Consider the following 27,449-nt stretch of genomic DNA (forward strand, 5'->3'; position numbering starts at 1 on the left):
CTTCTGCTTCCAACTTTCCTTCCTGTCTTCATTCCTTCCTTTTCACAGTCATTGTATTCTTCCCTCCTTTCATGCGTCCTCATTTCCTTTCCCCGTTTGATCTTTCCTTCATGTACTCATCCATCTTCCTCCGTCTTTCCCTACACCCATCCTTCCTTTCATACATTATTTCCCGCCATACATCTTCCTTGTATCTGTCCTTTTCCTTTCCTTACCCCTTCCATGTTTCCTCCCTTCGTTCCATCCTTCCTTCATCCCTTTTTCCTTCACGTCTTGTCACCCTTGTTTTCAGCCCACCTTCCTACACTGATGCATACAAAATTCAGTTCCCATTTCTTATGTAATTATTTACACGAAAGACCAAGAATTGGCGGGGGGTATGCGAACACCTTTTGTCAGGTGAAGTTGGTGTGACGTCACGTAGGAGATGGGGGCGGGGCGTCAGCGTCAGAAGTTACTGCTGCCCTCGTTTGACAGCACGTACACAAACCTTTATTTTGTGTTTTGTCAAGTTCAAAGTGGCGAGGCGAAGGATACGTTGGGTGGATACGAGCGTCGACGAAGGAAGGAGGAGTATCCAAAATAGAGAGAAAGTGAGCGGAAGGAGGTTTCCGGCTTGTTCCGGGCGGTGCGCTGATAAGCTCGTTGCCGCCTCCCTCCTCCGGCCACTGAGACTCCCTCACGCCGCCACAGGAGTACCGGGATGGAGGGAGACGCTCCAGGTTTGTCTCTAACAACTCTTCTTTCCTCACATCTACCATGTGACTTGCTATATGCAGATTGAAAAAAAGGGGAAAATAGGTTATGTCATGTACAGTATTATGAAGCGTCAGACTACACATATGACGGCACGCTGCCTCTGTACTGAACAACTAACTAATGTACCGGTAATTGAAGGTGGAAAGGATACTAGATGATTTATCATAATGTGCTGAGGTTGGCGAGGAAATGACAGAGGCGTATGTATCAATTATGCATCACTTGAGTATTCCGTGTGCTTGCAGAGCATCTCAAAATAGAGCAGCAGTAAGCACTGTCCTCATTGCAACGTTTCCAACCAAAATGAATGAATGTTATAAATTAATTGTTATTCTATATGTCAGGAGTAGTTTGGTTTTATTTTTATTATAATTTTACATTGATTTTTTTCACATGTAATGTTTAATTTACATATCTATGTGTCTTTACGCTGATATTTATACACACACATGTATACTTTATATTACGCTAAGATTTTTAAAGCATAGTCGTTTAAACTTTTTTCATTTTATGGTATATTTATTCTCATATATACTTATCACAGTCGTCTGTCTCAACGTGTGCCCCGCGACTGGCTGGTGACCAGTTCAGGGTTTAGTCCAACTTTCACCCAGTCAGCTGGTGTAGGATTTTTTTTTCCACTGTACTGCCACCACCACACGTGTTCCTCTCCAATTGAACTGAGGTATATTTGCTGTGATCATGTTGGTGAACCCTCCCTCCGTTATGATTGGCACTTGTGCAGCGCATGCACACTGACCCTGTCATGAACAAACGCACAATGAGAAGAGAGGAGCTGTCAACGTTAGCAGCAAAGCAGCCAAACCACAGGAGACCCATGCTAATAATAGTAAAAACAGAGTATACGACGCAGAAATGAATGTTAAAAAGTGAGAGCGTCTCATTAAAATGCACCGATTGTGACCATCGGAAGTTTTTACTGTGACAGTTTAATTCTGTGATCTCCACATGAAGTCTATATTTAGTGTTGAGCTCTAGCATCTCGCTGATGTTAACGTTTTTATGTTGGGGGATGAACGGCACGGCGTGTAGTGGTCGACGGGAATGCATTTATTTGGTATAAATGAGCGATTTTGTTGTTTTGAAGTTGTTGTAGTCAACGCTTCAAAGACCCAACTATTTGTATACGATCCATTCAAAAGTCAAAAGTCCATAAAATGTCCCAAATTGTTTGAGTAGACGCATTCCTTTTGTAGTTGCACACTGCCACCACCTTGTGGTTGACTTTGTTATCAATTTTGCGTTTGGGTAATTTGTACCTCGAAATTGTGTTCAAATATGCCACCAAGTGGCATTAATCACCTTTATCTTTTAACAAAAATATTTGTGAACCTGTTGGTATTTGGGCGTATGGCAAACCGCGATGACGTTCAAATCGATCGAGCGATGGCGCCCCCTATTCAATGCTGTAACAAAACTACAATAAGAACTAGAACAGTAATCTGGGATAATAAGGCATTGCCCGTTAATAAACGACACATTTTCAGACGACATAAATAAAATGGAAAAAAAAAAAGAAAAATTGTCACTTATTAACACTAATTATGGACTATGGATTTATGTCCCTTTAAAAGTGCTTGTGACTGCTAAAAAAAAGTACATTTTTGCGCCGTCTCGCATGATTTTGGGGACTGACAGGGAGAAAAGAGTTGATGGAGAAACACTGAGGCAGCAATACAAAAAGAGGAACCGGGCGAAAACGGAAGCAGCCGCCTTGGAGAACAAGTCCCGTCTTCTAAGAGGCGCGAGTAGATGAAGTGAATCCGGCGAAGTTCATTCAACTATTCTGGATTCGCCCAAGAAACTATCAGTGGAATAACAACTTCCTAGTTATATATCTGAAGTGTGTGTAGTGTGAGTCTTCAGAAAAGTGCTGTACAAATTAGATTTTTGACTTCTATTAATATTATTTGACATGGGGACAGTCAATGAACTCTGCATCTCCAGCCTTCACTCGTTCTTGTGTCCTGGCGTGGAGATACTCCAGCAAGCTGCAGGTAACCTTTTAAATGAAAAAAGAAAACAAAACACATTTTTTTGTCACTCATTTCTAATGTTTGTTTCATGTATTTTTTGTTTCATGCTCCGACTGCTTGTAGTACATGTGGACGTTAAGATTTTCTTTTTTTGTCCAATCAGATTTCAGGTCTATGTGACCCCAGGGAAATCTGACCTCTCCATTGACCTTCAGAGTAGTGCTAACTCATGTAACTTATACTATATTAGCAATGGAACTGCTTTTTAACCAATCAGATTTCAAATTTATCCCCACAAGGCCAGAGCACTTGTCTTATATGAATTGTCCCATTCCCTAATCGATTGGTCGGTGCAACCTTTGTCGCACATTTTGTCACACTATGATACTTGATGCCCAGCTTTGTTATCAGAAGTCATTCCGCCAGACAATGTTGACATGACTTGACGTGTTACAGCGAATATTGTAAGCTGCTGACGGAGTGTGACGCAAAGGGAAGTGTCACTGATTTCCAAATGTCTGAATCAGCATGGTGTGTGTGTGTGTGCGTGTGTGTGTGTGCATGCGTGCGTGTGTGTGTGTGTGTGTGTGTGTGTGTGTGTGTGTGCGCGTGTGTGTGTGTCAAGAGACAACGTGGATCTCGAATGAGGAAGTCCATTAGTGTTGGTTGTGGTGTGGTAATGCGGTGACAGCACAATCTCACTGGCTGTTGTCATGCAAACTCAAATGACCCCTGAAGGTCTCACGAATGTTTAATCCTGATTGACTTGTGCTGTCACCTCATAATGACCGTTTTCAGATTGATTTTCGGTGTGTTCGTACATCACCCTCCAAAACTCACTCAGTCGCGCGCCCTGAAAAGTGAAAAAAAATTTACACACTCACAACAGTTTCACTTATCAACACGGAATTTGGCAGATGTGTCTCTCGTAATGGGACCCCCCCCCCCAAAAAAAAAATGTCTAAAGGGCCCAAATGTACAGAAAGTCCTCCGTTTTGTTTGAGGCAGCCATTTTGGAAAGAAAAACGATATTTTTACACACACACACACACATACACACACTTTTTGTGCTGTCGATCATGTTTGATGATTGTTGCTTAAGGGTCAAGTTAAGTTGCTTAAAAGTTTATGACACGCTTGACTATCAATGCTATTCATTAGCCTATCTATGGCATTTTGCATTGTTGTGTGGTTGTTTTAAGTACATGTGTCCCTTTTATGCTTTAGTTTAAAAATCAACTTGAACTGAAACATGATACCCGACTCAGCTAATGGTCACGCAGCAAGTTGCTTTCCAAGACAGGAAGTAATATACACCATTCTAAAAGCTATTATTTGGCTACAGGGCAGTGAAATCGACATGCAAGCAGCCAGAGGTGTGGCATTCACATCACGCATGCAAGCAATCAATCCTTCAGGACTATTTCTGCCTTGCGGTCAGACAATTACAAGAAGGTTTCCCCGTTGAAAGTTGTCATGAACGCTCCGTGCACCTGCAAAAGGAAAACAGCAGCTTTCAAAATCAGACCTGCAGTGGTACAACTCAATAATTGTGGCTGAGTCATCTTTCACGTGTGCCTAGCAATAAGTGAGAAGCCAAATATAAAATATAGAGAGACCAAAACATCACTCTTGAAATCTATTGTCACTGTAATTTAACACCCAAAACAAATTGCAAGCATAAAATGTACAGAAGATACCGTATGTATTGTGCTGCATGTTCCTTTAAGAGGCGGGGCCCGGTGGGGTGGGTTGTGAAGTGGTGGAAATGTATTGGTTCATTGTGTGTTTTGAATAATTTCATTGAATTTTTATTTCATTACATAATTTTGGGTTGAAAATAATTTTTACATGCTCTTGAATGCCTTTATGATTAAAATCAACCATTTTACATATTTTCCACAAAGATGCATATGAAGACCCTTGTGAGGATAAGTGGATCAGAAAATAGATGGATGGATGGACGAATATGAAGGCTTAAAAAAAAATCAACATCTTGTAAAACTTTGTAAATGTTTTATTTTCAAGTGAATATTTGACAGAACTTGCGACTTTGCCCTGCCTGGTTCCAGAATCTAACTTGAAATTGAATTTCTAGTTCATAGAAGTAACCGAAAGGGGTCACTGTTGATTGCGTTTGCTGGACATTGATCACTCCATAATTCACAAGAATAGAGAATTCAAAAGGAGAACGCTCTGTAATTTGTTTTCTGCAACAAAAGTAAAGTTCTAAACTAAGTGATCACCTCCGAACTGGCTGTATTGTTGTGTGACGCTTGAACACAAGTGAGGCCTTCAGCACAAAGTCGTCCGAAATGATCTGTAGTCCTGACCTTTCGGAGGAACATGCGGTATTTGATAAGTGTCGATTACTTGACACTGATGCGTGGAATCCGAACATGTAGCCCGTGCGAATGGGGGGATTGTTTTCATATGCTTTCACAAAGCAGCATTCTTGCACCTCCAACTCTTCTGCCTTCGTGAGCAAGCATCGACAGGCTCTTCAACTTTCCGGTTGCCAGGCGTTAATGAGTCGCTGGAAAGCAAAAAACATTAATACAGTATAATCAATAGATGCCTGTGTGCGTTTCACCGCACATTCAACAGCTTGTTGTTTTATTTTTCTAGACTAACACAGGGGATTGCGGGCCAAATAAATAAATACATTTATATATACATACCTGTATATATATAATTTTTCTGCAGCAAAAGTGGTGAAAGCTGCTGTGTCAATCAAGTTACCCGCCCCCACACGGCCAGCTGTCCCGCCCTCCTCAAGCCCTCACGCGTGTACGTGCACACACACATGCACGCGCGCGAATGTGCATGTGTGCGCGCGTGCGTGTGCGATTGTGCACAAAATCGGGTGGAGAAGTGGTCCCTGAATGCGTCATCAGGCACCTTTCGTCCATGTAGCGTCAAGATGAAAGGACACCCACATATGTCATGTATTTTTCTTCAAAATAATACATTTTGATCATAATAATGTATGTAACTGTATCTTTGGTAAAAACCTATTGTTCTTCTGGAAGACTATATTGGAAATCGTAAATCCCCAATTTAAATTTGATGTATTTCCCCTGGACACTCTTGCCCGACAGAGCGCTGTTGCTTTATTGTGAAAATATGGATGGTTTCAGTAGCTGGTTGTAGTTCCGTCTTTGTTGACATCACAGTCGCGCGTACTTGCACGGTAACTCCGGGACTTGGGCGGACTTTTGCCTGGAGCGTCCACCCGTTGAAACGGTTCCCTTTTACAAGCCACAGCCGACTTCTACCGTGATAATACATAGTTCGTTGTTAGTTGTTGGGCCGAAAGTGATAAAAAGACTGAGGAAATTAACTTTAGGTGCTTATAAGCCTCGTCGAACTTTGGCGTCGGACTCGAAAGCAGCAAGACAGACAACATGGTATTAAAATCCGAAGACGGCGTAGGTGAGTCAGACTCTGAACGGGTCACATGAAATGTACATTTGTTGGAAAGAATATTACTGTAATACTCGACTGTGACGCTTGTGTGAAACTTTGGCATATGCACACACTCCGGTCGATGAAATCGGCATTTAATTTCAGTCGTTTAATTTTTTTTCCTCAAAGGTTGTTCTGTGTTGTTTTCTTCATAAAAGGCCCGCTTATTTTTATATATTAGAGTTCTGTGTACGTTTTGAAGGACCTTTAATTCGAAAATACTCAGGGCAATGTACAAATGTTAACCCTCGTTAACGTCTGACCCTGGAACGTCTGCCTCACATTCAGAGGTTCCAGGTTCGAATATGGAAGCTGTGTGGCGTTTGCATGCTCAGCTCCTGCTTCAAAATGTTTTCTCCGGATATTTCAGTGTCATCCCAAATTCCCAAAACATTAAACATTCTATTCTACATTGCCCATGTATGTGAATGTCTTCAGAATCAGAATCAGAATCAGAATCATCTTTATTGGCCAAGTATGTAGAACACACAAGGAATTTGTCTCCGGTATAACACGCTGCACTAGTATCATCGTAAACAACAAAATCATTGAACCATTTTAGAGTATACCAGTAGTTTTGTAATACCATTTTGTGGTGCAAGAAGAGTGACTATGTCAGTGACTGTTTAAGGAGTTAATGGCTAGAGGGAAGAAGCTGTTTAAGTGTCTACTGGATTTGGTACGCATAGATCTGTAGCGTCTGCCTGAGGGGAGTGGCTGAAAAAGGTGGTGGGCAGGGTGCGGGGGATCCAGGAGGATTTTCCGTGCCCTTGTCTTGATTCTTGCAGTGTGCAAGTCCTCAAGAGTGGGTAGGGCGATGCCAACGATTTTTTCTGCCGTCCTAACTGTCCGTTGAAGTCGGATTTTGTCCTTTTTTGTGGCGGCCCCAAACCAAACCGTGATGGAAGAACACAGGATTGATTCGATGACTGCCGTGTAGAACTGTCGTAGCACCTCCTGTGGCAAGCCATGCTTCCTCAGCAGCCTCAGGAAGTACATTCGCTGCCGGGCCCTTTTCAGGATGGAGATGGTGTTGACTTCCCACTTCATGTCCTGGGAGACTGTGATTCCCAGGAACTTGAAGGTCTCGACGGTTGACACAGGGCAGTTGGATAGTGTGAGGGGCAACTGAGGAGAAGAATGTTTCCTGAAGTCCACGATCATCTCTACAGTCTTGAGCGTGTTCAGCCCGAGGTTGTGTCGGCCGCACCAGAGCTCCAGCTGCTCCACTTTGGACGCCATACGTGCGCTGTGATGGCAGGTGACCAATCCAGGGTGTATCTGGGCTGAAAAAGGCTCCAGCTCACCTTAATGTGGAAAATTGCCGATGGATGAGATTCCATTACAGAAAAGCAGCGGGCAGGGTTGGGCATGGGAGCCCTGCCCATGGGCACCTCCAGGAAGTATCGCAGAGGACTGGTTACTAGTCATAAGGCAACAATCATACCGCTGGGACTTAACATTTCCAGCTTTGCAAACTGGAAATGCAATCAACAACAATACAAATATCCCATTTGGTTTTGAGTCTAGATGCGGTGTACCCCATGGACTGGTTGCCAGCCAGACTGAGGGCACCAAGTTATTGTTGCTGATTGTTTTGGAATATCGGAAGAAGCTGGAGAACAAGAAAAGTCCCAGAAGATTCAAACCTAGATCTTAGATTATATTCACTGTTTTCATCAATGTTGTATTGTATTCATAAACCCTGATTCTGGCCTCCTCTTGGGTTTGTTTATGTCAGCAAACACGAGACTTTTCAGGCAGCTGCTTCACTTTATTTGCCGTTTGACATGTGACACTGCATGCAGTCGTCAAGTGCCGTTAATGTCATGTTTAGTGCAGCAACAGGTGCAAAGCGCCCCCCCCCCCACTCCGGCCTCCATTGTCAGCCCTTACGTATACCATGCTCGCGTTGCCCTTCTTTTGAATGTTTTATAATCCCAAAAGAAGTGTGTTCGCAACACCCTCCCCGGGGGTTCAACAATACATCTCTGTTCTCTGTCGCAGGCGCCGCTAACTAGCCCACGCCGACTGCGTGAGCGCTAAACGTATTAACGTTGATCTCGCCGACTGATCCTGTTATGTGCTGCCGTTGCTACTTTGTGATGCTCAGGATAAGACGGAAAGAGACTACACGCGCGGCCACGCAGCTGCTTTGTTTGTCCTATTTGTCTGTGCCGCATGGTTGGTGGGTGGGCCTGTGGACTTAAAAGTTAGTCAAGACGAATGGCTGCACCACAAGTCCCTGCCGCTAATTGCTCCGGTGGTTTGATAAACCCGCGCTGTCTCGCCACAATCGTGTTTTTCACAGGTTTTTGCGTTGGCGGACGCCATTTTTTTCCGCTCAACTCAGCGTTTTTTACTATAATGTAGTTAGATAATTGTGTTTTGACGCGAGTCTCATGTTACTAAAGTACGACCGTTGGCGTAGGGATGAATGCCAAGTAACATGTTGCGCATCGAAAGTTGGGAATCCCCAAGGTTTTGGAATTTCAAAAAAAGTTTCTCCCGCAAAATAGAAATACATCCCAGGGTCAAATTGTGGCCATCAGAACATGTACGCGTATTAGTTTGAAGTTAGTTTTATTCACTGAAGCAGATTTCACACAAAGGACTGAATACATATCTGTTGTTCACTTAGTAGGGCCTGACTGATATGGAATTTTTTTTAGGCAAATGCCGATTCCAATATTTCTGATTAATTGGCAATTTATTGCGAAATATATTCTGAATAAAATAAGTTGGTCCCTTGACGTCACAACAATAAAAAATACGAATTGCAGTCAGATCATTTGATTTTTTTTTTCAATACTTTATCCTTAAGTCCAGAGAGAAAAATCGGCCAAAAATTGCCCTTTTTTTTTTCAATTTTTAGCGTGCTGTATTCTACATTTTATGATGAAAAAAATTCCTTCTCACGTGAAATATTAAAAAAATTCTAAACAAGGCTACAAACCTCAGCAGCATTTGATGTGGTCTTTATTAACCAGCCAATTAAATGAATTTACTCTGAACACTGGGAAGGCTCAGCCAGTTCCACAGCTAGGTTTTTTTTAGGCTTGTGTGCAGCAGGTACATACATGCCTGCGGTCGCAGTTATCTCGGTGCGAAATGGCGGCTCAGGTCTGCAGGTACAGCTTGGGAGTGTCATAGAAAGCAGGCGTGTAACTATGAATCAGATGTGCTTCGTTTGTGCTCTGTAAATAGAGAAAGCAAATACCCAGCCTGTGCGCACTTCGCCAGTTCCTTGACGATGTCAAAAAGAGAGAGAAAAGAAAGCGTTCCCAAAAGGTTGGCCGTGTTCAGCTTTCACTCCCTCCGCGGCGTGCGTACGTGCGTGAAAGAGACCAACAAACAGGAAGCTCAGAGTTTGAAAATACGCTGCACAGGAAGTGGCAACCTGCTGTGTTTGACTTTGCTCCAATTTTGCTATTTAAAGCAGGCTGTTTCAAGACTCCCAAGAGCATGGTGTCAAAGTCAGGGCCCAGGGGCCAGATCTGGCCCGCCACATCTCTTTATGTGGCCTACGAAAGCAAATCAAGCATGTCAAGTTCCACGATGCTTGCTCAAGTCTGAACCAAAATGTCAAATCGTCATATGTAATCCACGATAACAGTCATTAATCTTGACTTTTGATTTTTAAAATAGTTATCTATCAATTTGTTGTGCGCTCTGTATGTAATATGTGGAGGTGATTAAACATTTATATGGTTTCCCAAAATTCATAACGTAGAAAGTAAAGATCCGTTTTTAATGCAGTGGGTAAACCGTAGTCCTCAGAAAAAGAAATCCTCAAACAGAATACTGATTCCCGAAAAATGAACACAAGCACAGCAACAGTGTGTGTGTGCGTGCGTGCGTGCGTGCGTTTTTTACTTCCCGCCACTGCACTAGAAAGTCCCAGGCTTGTCTGGATGTGCCGCTGCCGAGAGGATGTTGATAATTTGGCGACCGCGATAAGAATCAAGGCTAGTGACCATCAGAGCACAAAGGCGAGCATTGTCAGTCCAAATGGTTCTTCCGCTTCCAAAGGGGCCCCCGAGAAGCGTTTTGCCTCGGCGTGTAAAAACAACTCGATTATTGAAATAACTCGGTATCTTTTAGCGTCCGTGTCGATGGATTACGTGCGTTTGATTGCGCGAGCGCAGCTGCGGGATGTTTGTGGGGTTTTTTTTGTCCGCATGTTTGCTTTGACGCTGAAGTCGCGGCGGCCTCGCTATTCATTCCTTTACGGCCGCTTCACTTTGCTAGCATTGGAACAGAAACGAAACTTTCGTGTGACAGGGCGGGACGACACTTTCACTCAAACAAAACCAGCGTGGAATGGCTAATCAAGGATGGTCATGCGCTCTCTCGCCGAGTGTTTCTGATTGAGGCGCCGATTGAGTCTAGTCATTATCCCGTAACGTTATACGGTATAAAGGTGCTACACAAAACCAGGAAAGCAAACATGAAAAGCGTTCTAATTTAAGACCATAATATCTCTGTCTCGACTCCCGACATGGATTCAGGATTGACGTTTCACCGTATGAGACACAGCAGAGTGTTGAGCTGACTCATTCCACTCGGCGCAGACACGGGGTTGCAAAGCACATGCCATTAACGCACGCACACAAGAGGCAACAAGCCGTAATCTTACACAATGCCCTGGTATGTGTCGACAAGATAGCGCTCTCTACGGGGTAGATCAGGGGTGTCCAAACTTTTTTTGTTTGTTTCAGGGCCCCATGCATAAAAATGGAACGATGAAAGGGGCCATTTTAAAATTATTCAATTTTTTGAAACACGCTAAAGTCAGTCAAGAAAGCAATTATATATTTGTTTGTATTGTCGAGTTGATTTCATCGGCTTTCTGTTCAAAGTGTTAAAGGAAAATAGTTGAGTATTTTTTGGGAGTTGCCACCAGCCCTCTAATTTTGTTGATCATGCCGCGGACCGCTGAAAAAAGGCATGGCGGGCCGCAAATGCTTCCTCGGGCCATAGTTTGGACACCCCTGGTGCAGACAAATGATTATCCCAAGCATAGATGCACATTGTCAAGGAGGTCGGCGTGAATCAGCATGACTCGTCGCAGGACTTGTCAGGAGATCGAGTATCCCAGCGTGAAGGGCTTGAGTCACGTCTACTCGTGTTCGTTGGAGCTCACAAATTCCATTCAACTTTTTTTTTTTTTTTGCTGTTGTTGTTGTTGTCATTAATTTGCTGGCACCATTGTGGCTCATTAGATGGTCTTTGTTCAGTGACGGTTTGACCCAAAATGTATGAAAGTCAGACTGCTTCAGACGTTTGAAGTCGTCTTTGAAATATACGCTAATATTAAGTAAATGGCATCTGTGATATACTGTGCGAATGTTTTTTTTTCTTCTCTACGTAGCTCCTCCCCATGTTTTGTTTATTTGAGGGGAGGAGGCGGCAGAGTAAGGAACGGCCACGGGGTGGAGCCTCCACGTTTCAAGGCAGCAAAGGCAAAATAGAGAAAAAAGGAGATGGAGACGGTGGGAGGAGGGAGGCTGCGTCCCACGTGTCTCCCGCTGTAAGCCGGCAGTCCGTGCATCTGGAAATCGCTCTGTAACATCTATTTTTACCTCACGAGGATGGACGCCTTGCTCGACAAGAATTAGCAGAATCATCATTTTGGTTTTTCAATTCTTGTGTCATCCAGGAAGTTTGGGATTAAGAGGAGAACAAAACCTTGAGACCTCAGAGTGTCGGTCAGTCAGGTGAGTGTTCGGGTGCTTGGGAATCAATCTTCTTTTTGCTCGATTTGTCATGTAGGACTTCTCTGGCAATCAGAATCGTGTAAAACAGTCCCGCATTGGACGTGTTGTCCCGTTGGCTTGCGGTAAACTCGAATGACATCTAAAAGAAATGAACTCTGGTCTGCATCTGGTGATGTGGTGCTTGTCAGAGTGGGTGCAGTGAAGTTTGTTTGAAAGATTTAGTTCACTGACCAAAATCACATTTTCGGACTGTGAACGTGCATCCTGAGGAGAAAAAAAAAAAGCCTTTAAGAAAAAGATTTGAATGTTTTCCTGACACGGGGAGAGAGCATTTGTGCATTGACTTGCACATTGTTGAAGAATTCACCTTATCCTGCTTTTAACTCACCCCGGGATCATTCCACCGACTCGGCTTCTATCCCACGCGTCACGACATCGCAACGTTCCTTCTTTTTGAACGTCTGCTTCCACAGCACAGGTCGGATTGATGATTCATAAGTGGTGGTCTGGTGGCTCCAGCTCGTATCGTGTCCAAGTGTGCGCCAATTAAGAGACGGGAAGTCAGCGGTGAGCACATTTGGGATGGCGCCTATTTTACTGACTGACTTGACTTGTCTATGTTGCAGGCTGTTTGGTTTGGGTCTAAAGGTGTGTGGTCTCACAGCATTGGCGGTGGGACTTGACGTCTCGACGTTGTGTCCGCTTATGATTCTTACGCCACTTTTGTTGATGGAAGAACAGCGTTGATATGGGGAAGCCTAATGGGCAATGGTGTATGTATGCGGGCGTTTGCTAGTGGCCACCTGAAGTGATTAATTGTGCCGAATGCGTTACGGCTCATCATGACTTCTTGTTATAGCCGATGCTCTGGTTCAGGCACGGGGTCGATTGTTTGGAAGCTTCGAGGGTTGAAGAGCAAGATAGCTAAATGGAAGGATGACCCTGCACCCTTGTTTCCCAATGTATTTATTTTTATTTTAATGTGGAATACTCTAAATAAAATGAGTCGTGATGAGAGATGTTACCAAAGAGGCCGCGGAGGCAATTAAGCCCAATGAAGCGTGTCTTAGGACGAGATGGATGCTGTTGCTTTAAATAGAAATGTTACCGTCATGCCACAGCAGAAGGACCAAAGTAAACAAAGCATGACTTTTGACTTTGTATTCCAATCAACTGCATCAGGTCCAAGTTTAAAAAAAAATGTGAGTCATCACAAATGCTGTCCTGTTCAATTACTTGATCCTTTAACAGGGAAATTTTAGTTCCAGTGTTTATGATGCAAGTGTCAATACATGGTTGCGTATCATAACACCAGAGTTCAGAGGCTCCATCATTAGCACAGTCACAAGTGATGAGTTTAAATATTTTGAACCTTGTGTGCAGAGAGGCGCTCTTTAAATTGGGTCACATCTGCAAGAGAGCAGGACTGAGTGATCCTGCAAGGACTCTGAATCCTAATTTCCTTATTTTCCAAAGAGAGCTCTTTTGAGATTTGGGTGGAAATGAGATGTCTGTCTCTCCGGCCAATGTGGATTTCTGCATGGATATTAGAGGACTGTGACGCTGCGGGAGAGTGAGCTATAATTAGGGTTTTTCCTGGCTCAAATTGAGGCAGAGGTGGTACCCTCCCGACCATGCGCCACGACGTGCATGCGTTCTGTCATTTCAACTGACTCGCTTTCTTTTACAGGAAACCTACTTTGAATTCAGAGTTCCAATGAGAATATGACTATTATCGTGTTCAAGCAGTAGTTTATTAAAACTTGCGTAATAAAGGCCTCTTCTCAGAGTCCACCAACTGTGGGGTCAGTATTCATAAAGTACCGGAGCTCGGTGAAGGAGAACGTGAGCCCGTTGGTTCGGGTCTTTCCTGTGCGCTGCTGTTGCGATAGCACCTCCGTAGTGGCACACCGCTGCAACTGCAGTTAAAATACAAAGCTGCCGCAGAGGCACATCAGTCCTTCAATCATCACAGCTGGAGGTTTACCCTGTTTTGAGCGATATCAATCGGACTGACTGGTGCCGCCGCAAAATTAGCTTTAGGTGGCCGCAATGCAATTTTGAACGCAGGAAAAAAATCTTAGCTGTAATTGTTTCTCCCTTGATGTGTCACTTCCCGGACCCTCACCAGAAACTGTTTGAGCAATCCGGGAACTCAGCTGTCCGAAAGTGTACTCCCGTACCTCGACAAAATGGATGTAGTGCATGCACTCGCATAACAATCAAGATTGCTATTTCGAAGACAAAATACACTTGGATTTCTTTCTATTTCTGGAGGAGAACATTTCATTACATTGGTCCCAATCTGTCACGTTGCTACAAGGTTCTTATGCATTCGTTCTCCCTTCATTACTTCTCTCTCTCTCTGTCTTTATATATTCCCTTTCCGAAGACTGCCTCTTTTCATCAGGCCGTGCCAGGCCAGACGTTTGCTGACTCATGGCCAAGTGGTGACTTGTACAAGAAGGGAAACAGGCAGCTCTCAGCCTTTAATTTAAGTGGATGGTTTCCTGCCCAGCGGTGTTGCTTGTGTTTTGGGAAGTGACACACGCTTGGTACCAACCTGGATGAGGCCTTTTTTTTTGGTCCTGATCTCCTCTGGACCTTGTTGTTCAGTATGGTTTCCATAGATACTCAATATTAAGAGTGATGAAGGTGGTTAGCTTGTGATTTGTTGATTGTAGTCAATCATCAGCCATTAGGATAAAAATGACCCCTCTGACGATGATTGTGATTTCTAAAGGTGGATGAGTAAAGCATGCTACGCGCCAAGCAAAAAAAAGAGGACGGAGAAGCAATGCTAACTGCTAATCTAGTGCAAATTTTGAAGTAGCACACCCTGAGAATAAGTTTTCGGTTAGGACTGTACACGTTTCACAGAAGTCTGGCGTTACAGCAGAGTGTAATCGATTATAAACATCAAATGCGCCAGTCAACTTATTATTATTATTATTATGTCTCGAAAGAAAATATGAAATAGCTACAGAGATAGCATGCACATCTGAAAACTGGAACTGAATTGTTGTTACCTCATATGAACGCCAGCCAGCTTTACAGATGAAAAGTATATTTATATTTAAGAATGTATTAAATACAGATTTTCTAATCCCCAGGTTATTTGTGATGGTGTGTACTATTTTGCACTACAAAGTGCTGAATTTTTATTTTATGTTTTCAATTCGATAAATTCATTCATTCATGAATGAATGAATGAATTCGATAAATGTTGTCAAAATTATATTCTGTGTTGTTTTTGTTTGTATTTCTTTTTTGAGTTTAGTAAAGTACCATCTAACCTATTTAGAAACACTTCCATGATAATTTATATATTTTAATTTCATATTGCGATGTAGGGGGATGGATTCAGTTACTCAAGTCATGTGAATTTTAGGCCCTCTTGTCCCAGCCAATTTGTGACTTTGTGAGATGAAGAGAATTTCTGTGCCTCGCCCTCAGGGATTTGCCTGCCGAGTGGTTTTTAGTTAACTCGTTGAAAAAGGACAAAGCAATTTTATTTTTGGTGTCTTATGTGCTCATCTCCCATTTTTGTCCTAGTGCCGGACGACCTTACTCCGGAGGAGCAGCAGGAGCTGGAGAACATCCGCCGGCGCAAGCTGGAGCTGCTGGAGGACATTCAGGTACTGTCAAGTTCAAATGAACGTCTAAATATGCCCTACAGGTTGTGCAATTTGGAATTGGACACAAAAAAAAAATCATGTTTGGCATGAGAGCTGAATTCCGCTTGCAGTTTTTCGTCTGCTTTGTCTTGACAAGTCTGAACAAAGTACAGGCTGTGTTGAACCTGAGATATTCCAGTGTAATCGATGTACCTAAGATATTATGCATCATTATGTCAAAGTTAGTTATTGCTGTTTATTGCCAAATGATTGTGCGTTAAATATTCCTTGATGCATAATCAAATGCTGCTGTACACAATCACATCTCTCTTTCTCTCTCTCTCTCCCTCTCTCTCTCTCTCTCTCTCTCTCTCTCTATCTCTCTCTCCCACACATACAACTACTGTATATCTACAGTCCTGCCAATTTCAATGGGACCAAAAGCAATGAAAACAGGCAGTGGTATTTTGTGCAGCATCGACACATTTGTTTGTCTTCTACAGTACCAAAAATTCTCCCAAACTTTCCTCTGTGGGCGGGTATTTATATTTGGACCTGCAAAACAATGTCAGAATACTTGCTTTAACTCTTTCCCCACGTCTTGGTGTTCCCCCCCACTCCCCACCCGCTTCGCCGACAAATTCCCCCGCCACACATTTCAACCCAAGTGGAATGTGGAGTATTTCCTACCCAGATCTAATTTCCCCAGCCAAACATTTGTGCTTGTGGTTGAGCCATTCAAAAGAAGCTCTCTATAAAGTGATTGCTGTAAGCTGAGTGATTTGAAGTGTGGTTTTAACGACATAATGTTTGGTAATATTCAGATAAAATATGCTCTCTCCCCGGTGGTAAGACAATTGACACACAGGGGTGACAGATTGTTATGCCCCACGTCCAGATGTCCCTGCGGGAGAATCGACTTTCCAACCGTCCTCGCAGACAAACGCTGCAGGCTGACATCCACACTTTAATGAGCCTTGACTGGCATCGTCGCCTGAACCCCCCCCTTAATATCCCCACCCCTCTACGTATTTGGTGGTGCGCGCACTGACCGCTCCCCGCCCCCTGCCCCCTGCCCCCTGTTGACTCCCACGCCCTCCTCCGCCGGCCCTGCGGGTCAAGGCCTCCAGTGTGCACCCAGCCATTGTTTGCAGAGGCAAGCATTTGAGGAATGCGTCGGGAGTGCGCAGCTCTCGACGACACAGATGTTGCCTTTGTGGTACGGCCCGTAATGAAATAGCGGTTCTGAATCAAGGAGCTTTGTTTGGCTCGTGTATGACATTAGAACTCAATACAGGATTGTATACAAATCCCGTATCATGATTATTTTGACTTTTTAATACAATGATTTTTGGTGTTCTCCTACATGAATTTTTTATGAAGCCAAACAACGAATGAAACCAATGTCCTTCAAAATGACAATAAGCCGATCAACGTCACTTTGTTTCAATGAAGCTAGTGAGCCATCTTCTATTCTGAATGTTTCGAGAAGAAGATGGTACCTTTCCCGAGAAGCATGGCCAATTCTATTACTTGACTGTAAACCAAAAATATTTTCGTTTGATATCGCAATGTGGATTTAGTTTAGATAGTGTAGTTTGAGAGCTGTTTATTGGGGGTGATGAATTCTGAAGCAGAGAGCAGCCGGAACATCCGGATTTACCCAAGTAAATCAGCAAAAACATTTCAAAACATGAGCGGCACAAAAGTGATGCTACTTTCCTCAAACGCCAAGAGACACCCAAACCCAAATCCGCTTTTCAGCCTTGCTTCACCATTTGCAATGGCGTTTGGGGCTTAAGACAGCCTCCTCTGAAGACGATTTCAATTTAAAATGAGACTGCCCCCAAATTTGTATTCTTCGATATATCTAATTGTGATTTCAGAATAGATTGGACATAATTAACTCACTCAGTACCAGCCAATTCTGGACAAAGTCTAAAAAGACGTTTAAAAACGTCTTTGGGAGTGAATGAGTTAACAAGGGAACGCCGTTTTCTTTTCCACAGCGGCTGAAGGATGAGATAGCAGAGGTCACCAACGAGATCGAGAACCTGGGTTCCACCGAGGAGAGGTAAGGCGGAACTTCCTTCGGAGATCCCTCAGCTGTTGCCATTTAGATATAACCTACTCCAAGTGGGCATTGTCGCAATTTGGGGGCTTTCACACTCCACCCCGCAAATACAAATGCCTTCATTTAAAGGCAGTGAAAAAGGGGATAACCAATCCCTACAACCCCGCCCCACTCCGCCCAACGGCAAACATCACCTTGCCTGTCGCCCAAAACCGACTTGCTTTCCTTCTGTTTACTTAGCCAATGAAGCTGTCAATTATTGATAGTCGATGGCTATCTCGTCACACCAAAAACTCCTCCCACATTGGCCGTGCTTTTAAGGCACTTTAAATGTTTTATCCGGCGCACCCCCTCTCACACCCAACATGATGGGAGGTCTCATTGAATAATGCAGTGGGCCGAGGCAGACAATGCGAGGTCCCCAGGGAAAGGGTGCGCTGGGGTCGACTACTTTGGTCAGAGAGATCCCATCAACAGCAGATGAATCATGGCGCACTTTGGCTTGCCTCCCAAACCCATTAAAGGGTTTCATCTCCTCGATGCGATCGCGGCGTCTTACCACGGCGACACTTTGTGTTCACGTTTGTCCGTTGTCTGCTGAGGTTTTACTTTTAAGGAGCTCAGCGGCGGGACAGAAAAAAAGCCAAAGGAATTTCGGGAGAGCGAGGCAAAGAAGGCTTGGGGAAATCACCGCGGCGACAGCAATACCTTGAAAACACACTTTGACCCCTTAGAGCAGCTCCAGGCCCGAGAAAAGACTTCTTCCCATAAGAAGGATTAGTCACGGCCGTGAGGGTCCACAAAGAGGAGGTGTCAGGAAATATCATTTTAATAATGCGATTTGTGAGTCACGTTGGATCAGATGACTCGTCGGTTGGATGAATGAATCACAGTGGAAGATTATAGGTGAAAATTAGGCAAAAATGCTGAGGTCAGACAGCAAGGTAGCCTTGTGGTTGGAAGGACGTCTGCCTCCCAGCTTCGAAGTTTGCGGTTCAAGACACTGTCGTGTTCAATGATGTACAGAAACTGCTGTACTACACAAAATGCCAAAGCGTGTCAGATGACCAAAGTATCTTAAATAAATGAATTAATCTATCTGCCAGAAATTATGTTTGATAAATGTATTCATTCATTCATTCATCTTCCGAGCCGCTTGATCCTCACTAGGGTCGCGGGGGGTGCTGGAGCCTATCCCAGCTGTCTTCGGGCAGTAGGCGGGGGACACCCTGAATTGGTTGCCAGGCAATCACAGGGCACACGGAGACGAACAACCATCCGCGCTCATACTCACACCTGGGGACAATTTTTAGAGTGTTCAATCAGCCTGCCATGCATGTTTTTGGAATGTGGGAGGAAACTGGAGCACCCGGAGAAAACCCACGCAGGCCCGAGGAGAACATGCAAACTCCACACAGGGAGGCCGGAGCTGGAATCGAACCCGGTACCTCTGCACTGTGAAGCCGATGTGCTAACCACTGGACTACCGGGCCGCCGCTAAATGTATTCATTTGGGCAAATCACTTTTGTTGGTCGAAGCTAGCGGTAACAAGTTTTGCTTCAAATGACCAATCAGAAAATGGAAAAATAATGACTTAATTGAGGGCCAGCAGTCTGGCTCTGTGAGGACGAATTTGAAATCTGATTGGTTAAAAAAAACAGTCCTATTGCTTATTACATTTTATGCCCTACAATTGCCTGGCCACCTTGTTCAGAGTGTAGCCCAGAGTCAAGTGGGATAGTCTCCACCTGGCCTGCAACCCCAACCGCTATAGAAAATGGATGATTGGATGATCACCCCAGTCTTAGTCCTTAGGTTTGATCTATGATCTTCATAAATAACAGCAGCTCCATTTCTGAACTTCCAGGAAAACCATGCAGAGGAACAAACAGGTGGCAATGGGCCGCAAGAAATTCAACATGGACCCCAAAAAGGTAGGCAAGCGACAACTGTGATTCCTGAGATGTGACTGAGGATTTTTTTTACCCCCCCACCCCACGTGTCATTCTTCCAGGGAATTCAGTTCCTCATTGAGAATGATTTGCTGAAGAACACCAGCGATGACATCGCTCAGTTTCTTTGCAAGGGCGAGGGTCTAAACAAAACAGCCATTGGGGATTATCTCGGGGAAAGGTAAGGGACCCACATTCCGATATACTAGAAGTGCATAGTTTCCATATTGCTCACTTTCCTTCTGGTGCAGGGCCACACCCATTCTTTCCCCAAAATACTTGAGTGGTCCCACGTTTAGACAATGTCTCCTCCTCGCTCGCCTCCATCTGCTTTCGATTGTCTTAGTCACTCTTAAGTGATGCGCTCAAGACACCGTCTGCCTCATTTAAGGGAAATTGAAGATTGGAGTCTGTTGCTCAATGCCGGTCCGAGGAAATGACACCGGGCTCTTTTTTGGTATGCGGGGATTACGAGTCAGACGGTCGCGCATTAAGGGTGGGGTCTGAGAACGACTATTTTCTCTCAGCACGCTTTGAGGCGATTGACTCTGTTGCTAGTCCGCTGGGAGTGAGGCGGTGGGTGCTCACGGGAACGATCATTTACTGCGAAGGGCATACGGGTCACGCGGTGATGTCATCCAGATGAGATGATAAATGAATTAGCAAAAGGGGCGAGCCTCTGTCACACCGTCTGATGAGGAGCGCCGTCCCTTTACGACCAACATATCTTCAGTCCTGCTCTAAAGGCCTCAACAGTCAGACATTTACCTTTTGTTTAAGTTCTGAGTTTGTGCTCTTATTTAATCAAATGTATTTCCATGTCTGCTTTATAGAGATGAGTTCAACATACAGGTCCTCCACGCTTTTGTTGAACTTCATGAATTCACAGACCTCAACCTGGTGCAGGCCCTAAGGTAAGACGGTCGTAGCTGCGTCACATCTGCGACATAGTTGGAAACAAAGGGGAACCAACAGCCATGACATCAAATGTCTTTGTGTCAAAAAATATGATTTGACTCCATTCTCGAAAAATAACTTGATTCGGCTTCATTTAGTCAGGCCATAGCATTGTCTAATAATTTGATGATGAGAATTTTTTTTAAACAACAAAAAATGTGTGACATCTTGAAAAATATAACTTAATTCTTGAATATTTTGACTTACCAAGCAAACCTGAGACTAAGACGACCATTTTAGTAAGTCTTTATTCGTTTAAAATTACAAGTTTAAAACCCACCCCTGCTCGATACCATGCCCAACCAAGCACTTTTCTTCACCGCACTCTGATTGCGACCTTTGTCCTCACAGACAGTTCCTGTGGAGCTTTCGGCTCCCGGGAGAAGCCCAGAAGATCGACCGCATGATGGAGGCCTTCGCTCAGCGCTACTGCCAATGCAACCCTGGCGTTTTCCAATCCACAGGTGCCAGCTAAGAAACTTTTCAATTTAGCTCTCTTGGAATCATGAGTGACTGTTTGATCATTTGCCATTATTTCAGTCGAGGGGAGCCTAATGGTGTGCCGAGCTACTTACTTTCTTAGGCAGACACAAAGTCTGCCAAGTTTGTCTTTCAGGCGTTGTCTGCCTTTTGGGAATAATGCGCATAGATGAGCGGCTCTATCATGGATGCAGAAGGATGTGCATAATGCATGGGGGTGTGGGGAGGGGGGGGCTGCTTAACCGCCTCGCACGACAGATAAAGTGCTGCTTCGTCAGCTGCATGCTCAGGCTTTCACTAGAACAGTGGCTACATTAAGCTAACTTTCAGACTGCGTGTGGTCGTGTTGACACGACAGCATGGCATGCCGCTCGGGTGTAACTGTGACGCGTGTATTCCAGACACCTGCTACATCCTGTCGTTCGCCATCATCATGCTCAACACCAGCCTCCACAACCCCAACGTGAAGGACAAGCCCACCGTCGAGCGCTTCATCTCCATGAACCGGGGGATCAACGAGGGAGGAGACCTCCCCGAAGACCTGCTCAGGGCAAGCTTCGGGACTAAGGCCCCTCTCGTTCCGATTCCAAGTCGCTGTGTGTTAATCGCATCTTTCTCCAATGCAGAATCTTTACGACAGCATCAAGAATGAGCCGTTTAAAATTCCAGAGGATGACGGCAACGACCTCACGCATACCTTCTTCAACCCGGACAGAGAAGGCTGGCTCCTAAAACTGGGTGAGGGGCGATTAATTGATATCTTTCATCACCCAAAAATAATTTAAAAAATATCATTGTCATCCAGTATGGTATGTTGTCAGACAAGTCGCAGCGCACACATCAAAGTCGGTTAAAAAAAACAAACAAAAAAACGAGGTCAACAACTTGGATGTGCGTGTGTCTTTGTGTACACACATTTGACGCCGACGCTGAAGACGCCGTGTTTTCATGAATTATGAAGGTGGTCTTGAGATCAGACCGCCATATGTGGAGGCTTATAAATCTTTGAAGATGCATACATTGACATACACACAGGAAAGGAAGTCTATGTGCATAAATGTCAACAAACTGTTAGTGGAGTGAAAGGAGACGCAGTACACTCCCCCCCCCCCCCCCCCCCCCACTATTAAAAACGGTCACCAGGTACCATATGCTTGTACTGCCCCCAGATGGTCAGGGTGCGCACACCAGAAAAAGCAGCAAAATGTCCATTGAAAGAAAACAATTTTCATTTACGCATAGAATGAATTAATGGCCTTTCCATTTATTGCAATGAAGAAAAATGATTTGAGTTGTGCAACTGTTTTGAGTTTTAGCACGATCACAAAACCAATGAAATCCATCACGAGGCATCGCTATAGTTCTATCATTCTTGATCCTTTGATAAAAACATGCCCGCAGACATGTTATTAAGACACCTGGGAGCGCTTTTAAATTGTGAACCAGATTCTTACGTCTCCTTCGGTCTTTTATTCGTGATGTACGCATGGTAGACGCTCGTCGGCTCCCTTGTTGTGTTCCGGATGTTCCACAGGTCAACTGATGGTGGCTGAACCTCACAGTGGTGGATTTCTCAACACTCCCCTCCTGTTTCCTCCCTCCTTGTACTGATTCGCTCTGATTAGTCAAAAGTCCATGGTGTCAATCACTGTGAATCTCGACAATTGGCCCGCGTCAAGTTTTCCCCCGCTAATCAAAACGAAGCAAAATCAAGGTGGAGGATAAAATGAGTGACAATATGGAGCCAAGGCTATGTTTTGTGTTTGGGCTTTTCAGTGTGCACAGCTCCACCAAGTGGCTGAAAGAAGTGCGACACCGTAAAGCACTGCATGAAGTACAATAATTCCTTCTCATTTATTTAATTTGATGATTTATTTTTTGTTTCCCTTTTTCCTCTTCGTTTGTTTGTTTGTTCCCATGATTTTGGCTGTTATCTTTCCTACCTCAGGAGGTATGTACACCTGCTCTTCCCAAACAAACAAAAAAAAAAAACAACAACAACAAAAGACACGCTCCATCTCTCAGCTCTCCGGTGCTTTTGGTGGTGCGCCATTGTTGCTTTTTGTTCTCCTCCGACATCCAGTTGGGGTCTTTTTTTCCGTGTCTGTGGTTATTTCTGTTATTTCAACTTTAGATGTCTGTTGAGTCCGCTCGCCGCGCTGGTGTTTTTTTTTTTTAATATTTTGTGTCCTCTCATTTTCTTTTTTATCTCTGCGGGTGGTTGGCGTCCACCCTTGTGGGCTCCTCTGGCTTTATGACCTCTCCCGCTGAGGTCTTCTGATGGTTACTATCTTTTCATGTGGACTTTTGTTGCATCTAAAAGCTGCATTATACCCTTTCCTCCATCCGCCGCGGCAGCCACATAAAGACGTTGGTACGCGCCGGTTGGCTCTCTTGTCTATCGAACGGGCATACTGCAGCTTTTCAACTTCATGGCTCTTCTCTTTTCTATTCGGTGGATCAGAGGCATTGTGTGCTATACTCGAGTGGCGAAAGCGGTGCGGGCAGCAAAGTGTTTGAAAGGGCCTCTATATGTAATTCAATTGAATATTATTTGGCGTTTTTATAGCGGAACCCCTATACGATCTAATTTGGGATCATTTGTCCCGGAGTCCAAACTGTCTCCATCGTAAAACCTTTGCAGTCACAATATTTCCTCTGCACTGATCAAAAGACCCCCAAACCAACACAAAATGGAGGTCAAAGCTCGCCTGCCTCGCATCCCCTTCCCTCCACTCTAGCATCCACCCGCCGATTCAATTCGAGGGTCCTCAAGCCACACTCAGCTTTGTGTTCGTTCGTCTATGCCACCCTGCTTGTTTTTGGTCAAGATGACGTTCCGGGGGAGGGGGCTACACGTGTCTGTTGTTCAGGGGTGGGCAAGGTTTGCCCTTGACTTCCTACGTACTTTGCCCACTCCTGTGTAGATGATTTGCAGATGTTTAACCTATCATGATGCTTTGGAATATGATGGGATGTCATATACAGCTTGAATGCCTGCATATGATCATAAAAAGGGTGCCTAAATGTGCGGGAACTATAACCCTCTTTTTCCTCTCTCGCAGTGTAGACGTATGTCGACTAACACGGTGGTGGGCTCACGTAGTCTAGATTTCATTTGTAGTTAACCAAGAAGCCCCCCCACACCACCCCCCACCCGCCCCAACAGGAATTTTGAGGCTTCAGAGTAGCAAAACGTAGCGGCAGGCTCCCAACCCTCATTGGCATTCTCCTCGTAGCAAAACGGGAGGCTGCCATCTGCCTGTGCGGATCAGGTTACCGCCCCCCGCCCCGCACAGGAAACGAGCCCGCCGTGTTGAAGGTGAGAGGTCGAGTGGGGTCAGTGACGCCCGAGTTAATGAAAGCTCCCACCCGGGCGTGAAAGTCGCCGAGAGGCCTTGTAACGAGAGACCTGATGATTAAAAGCTTCAGATGTCGTTTTTCACTCTGATTTTCAATGTCAGTCAAACAGTTGTCATTCTTTTTAACTCTGGTTCCACTTTATCATTTTGTAATGGAGTTGAGTAAACAACCCCAGCTGGCGTCTTATATGCAAATCCAGCATTTGTATGCAAGTGGAGTAGTCCCCATACTGAGTCTTGGTGAGATGTATTATGTTTCCTGGGCCAGCAGAAAGTTTTCAGTGACCTCATAAAAGGCGGGAGTCTCATCTGTAAGCGACGTTCCTTTCTACCTGTGGTGGTGGTGGTGGAGAGTGCATGGTAGGACCAGCTGCACCGCTTTGTGAGCGGGGGAGTTGTCAGCAGCTTCCATCTGTCTTGTCTTTTCACGTCTGTCCGCCTGCGTGTTGCTAAAGTCGGCGCTTTGTCCTTTTTTTTTTTGTCCTCTCTTTCTGCTCTCTACCACTGAGCCACTCTGATTGCTCTGATTTGCTACACAGGAGGCCGAGTAAAAACCTGGAAGAGGAGATGGTTCATCTTAACCGACAACTGCCTCTACTACTTTGAGTACACGACGGTGAGTATTATTTTAGGGTTTGTACTCCTCTGATGGCGTTTCCTTCATTTCGCTTGTGTCTCGGCACGTGCAGGACAAGGAACCGCGAGGGATCATCCCATTGGAGAACCTCAGCATCAGGGAAGTGGAGGACAAGAAGCCCGTAAGCACAGCGCCCTCTTCTGCTTCATTTTCTCACTGCATGGAAATATGAACGGCAACTTTTCCAATCGATCATTTTACTGGCAAAATTGGATATACGTTTCGGTTTATGAGTGTGGTACACCCAAGGTTCCCCTAAAACTTCTTAGTTCTGGGATAAGCAGTGTAAAATCGCCAAAGACGTATTCTGTGGTAAAGTTCCAAGTTTGTGGGTCAATTTCCTGCTGTACAAAAGCCCTTCATGGTTCCTACAAAAGTTTCTCGTTTCTGGGTCGTGGTGCGGTTCCTCAAAGTGCCTAGTTGCCCCTATTCCCACACAAGAGTCCTCTGAAATGTTCTTTGTTCTGAGGTTACGTTCACTTCTCAAAACGTTTTCTTAATTCCGAGGTACAATACAATACAATACATGCTGATTTATATAGCGCTTTCACAACAGCGGCAGCTGTAACAAAACAGTTAACATAGAGCAATAGTTCCTCTAATTCATCGCTTAAGTTGCAGTTCCTCAAAGTTCCCAGTTTGATGGTGTAAAGTTTTTACTGCAAAACAAGACGATGCTAAAGATTTCGACAAAGGTTCCTCGTTCACCGGTGAAGTTCGACTAAGAATTGCTGTCGTCAGTAACCCGCCATGTGTGTGGTCTCTCCGTCCGCCGCAGAACTGCTTTGAGCTTTTCATCCCCGACAACAAAGACCAGGTGATCAAAGCCTGCAAGACGGAGGCAGACGGTCGCGTGGTGGAGGGCAACCACACCTTCTACCGCATCTCGGCCCCCACGGCTGAGGAGAAGGACGAATGGATGAACAGCATCAAGTATGTGATGCCCCGCTTTTCAAAAAAAAAAAAAAGACAATTATTTCTCACCTCGTGGGTCCGAGTTTAACTCATTCAGTACCACCCAATTCTAGACCAAGTCTGAAAAGATGTTTAAAAACGTCTTTGGGAGTGAATGAGTTAAGCACGTCTATAAATAATCAAAAATAATCACTAATCCTTGAATTTGGATGGTGTCCGCAGGGCCGCCATCAGCAGAGACCCCTTTTATGAGATGCTGGCTGCCAGGAAAAAGAAGGTGTCGTCCATGAAGAGGCACTGAGGAGCTTCTCCACGTTCACCATTGTTGCACTCGAAGGAGCAGATGGGCGTTCTCCGAGCTTTTTGGGACTCGGCTAGCGAGGAAACCAAGACGCACGCTGGCTGTTCAGGATGGAGTCACAAGGGGGTGGGGGGGTTGCGAATAGCCCACTGCTTTCTAAAAAAAACGAATCCGTCACGCAGCCCCACCCACTCGACACTCACTCCACCAAGCAGCACATCAAACTCAGCGGGTCTGAACGCGTGGCAACAAAATACTCCTCATAAGGAAAAGCAAAGAACTTTTTGAAAAAGCGTTAACATGTTTCGATAAGTCTTTTTAGAGCTTTATTCATCAAACAAATGCAGGTTTCCCCTTATTTAATGTTGTACAGAGAAATGCTGCTGGTTAGCGATAACAAATCAGTCCCGTATCTTAATAACGACGACATCGAGCGCACTGCTGCAGGATGTTTCTGCGCAAATTGCATACAGAAGCTTCAGAGGGCCACTGATAGGCGTTCAACGATGGCTCATCTCAGGTTATCGAACCAAAACGCGCCGTTTTCATGATTACGAGTGCCTGATGTATCTTTCTTCCGCTTCCACTCCTTTCGGTGCACTAATACGTAGAGAATTGGAAACAAAACAATCATATTGCTAGTCAGTATTGTTTTATTTATCGACCATGTTGTACATACTTCAATGTATAGTGAGTATTTGTTTATCAAGGTTTGTTTTACTATTAGTCGTGACATTTTTTAACCCTGTTTAAGAAAAACAAAAAAAAATATTGTTGCCATTTCTTTGAGTTAAAATTAAAAGAAAACGGACCTAAGTGTATGATCGTGTGTTATTATGGACAACAGGGGGCACTATGGGACTAATAAGTGCAGCTTAAGGTGAGCCTTATTCAGATCTTGTACCATCAATCCCAAATATTATAATTGGCCACGGGCACTTGTTGGATGTCCAGCAACACAAAAATCATTCCTTTCATACAACTAATTTACAGCATGTGAGTGTTAACATCGGGCCATTTTTCTAGCCTGAAGCCATTTCACAGTTTTTTGTTTGTTTGTTTTTGTACAGCTCCCAACATTGAGGCAGCGGGAATAGGAATATGTGAAGTGATGTCTAATGAAGCAATGAATAGGAATGACTTTCCTATATGGAGTGAGCGTTCATTCAGTGAACAGGAGGTCTGGGTGAGAGTGGTCCAGTATATAAA

General features: G+C 44.5%; 1 protein-coding gene and 1 long non-coding RNA gene across 6 annotated transcripts; one reads left to right on the forward strand and one right to left on the reverse strand.

Moving 5' to 3' along the window:
• Positions 1 to 516: 516 nt before the first annotated feature.
• cyth1a (cytohesin 1a) lies at positions 517 to 27,061 on the forward strand. Of its 5 annotated transcripts, none has more exons than XM_052048326.1 (13): positions 517 to 722; positions 15,500 to 15,582; positions 17,571 to 17,635; positions 19,504 to 19,570; positions 19,651 to 19,769; positions 20,422 to 20,502; positions 20,897 to 21,009; positions 21,427 to 21,575; positions 21,652 to 21,763; positions 24,927 to 25,003; positions 25,077 to 25,145; positions 25,803 to 25,957; positions 26,162 to 27,061. In XM_052048326.1, exons 1-13 carry the CDS (start codon positions 704 to 706, stop codon positions 26,238 to 26,240), a joined length of 1,188 nt encoding a protein of 395 aa, XP_051904286.1. In that variant the 5' UTR covers positions 517 to 703; the 3' UTR covers positions 26,241 to 27,061. The 5 variants fall into 5 exon arrangements, with proteins under 5 accessions (XP_051904286.1, XP_051904287.1, XP_051904284.1 ...); XM_052048324.1 differs by lacking the exon at positions 517 to 722 and adding an exon at positions 2,501 to 2,777; XM_052048325.1 differs by lacking the exon at positions 517 to 722 and adding an exon at positions 5,920 to 6,191.
• LOC127590155 (uncharacterized) lies at positions 2,633 to 5,402 on the reverse strand. The gene is made up of 3 exons (XR_007959553.1): positions 5,130 to 5,402; positions 4,074 to 4,249; positions 2,633 to 2,782 (listed from the first exon to the last, which is right to left on the reverse strand). It is a non-coding gene; the product is annotated as an uncharacterized LOC127590155 (long non-coding RNA).
• Positions 27,062 to 27,449: the final 388 nt, after the last annotated feature.

Source organism: Hippocampus zosterae, chromosome 17 (genome assembly GCF_025434085.1).
Source record: "Hippocampus zosterae strain Florida chromosome 17, ASM2543408v3, whole genome shotgun sequence".
Classification (NCBI taxonomy): Eukaryota; Metazoa; Chordata; class Actinopteri; order Syngnathiformes; family Syngnathidae; genus Hippocampus; species Hippocampus zosterae.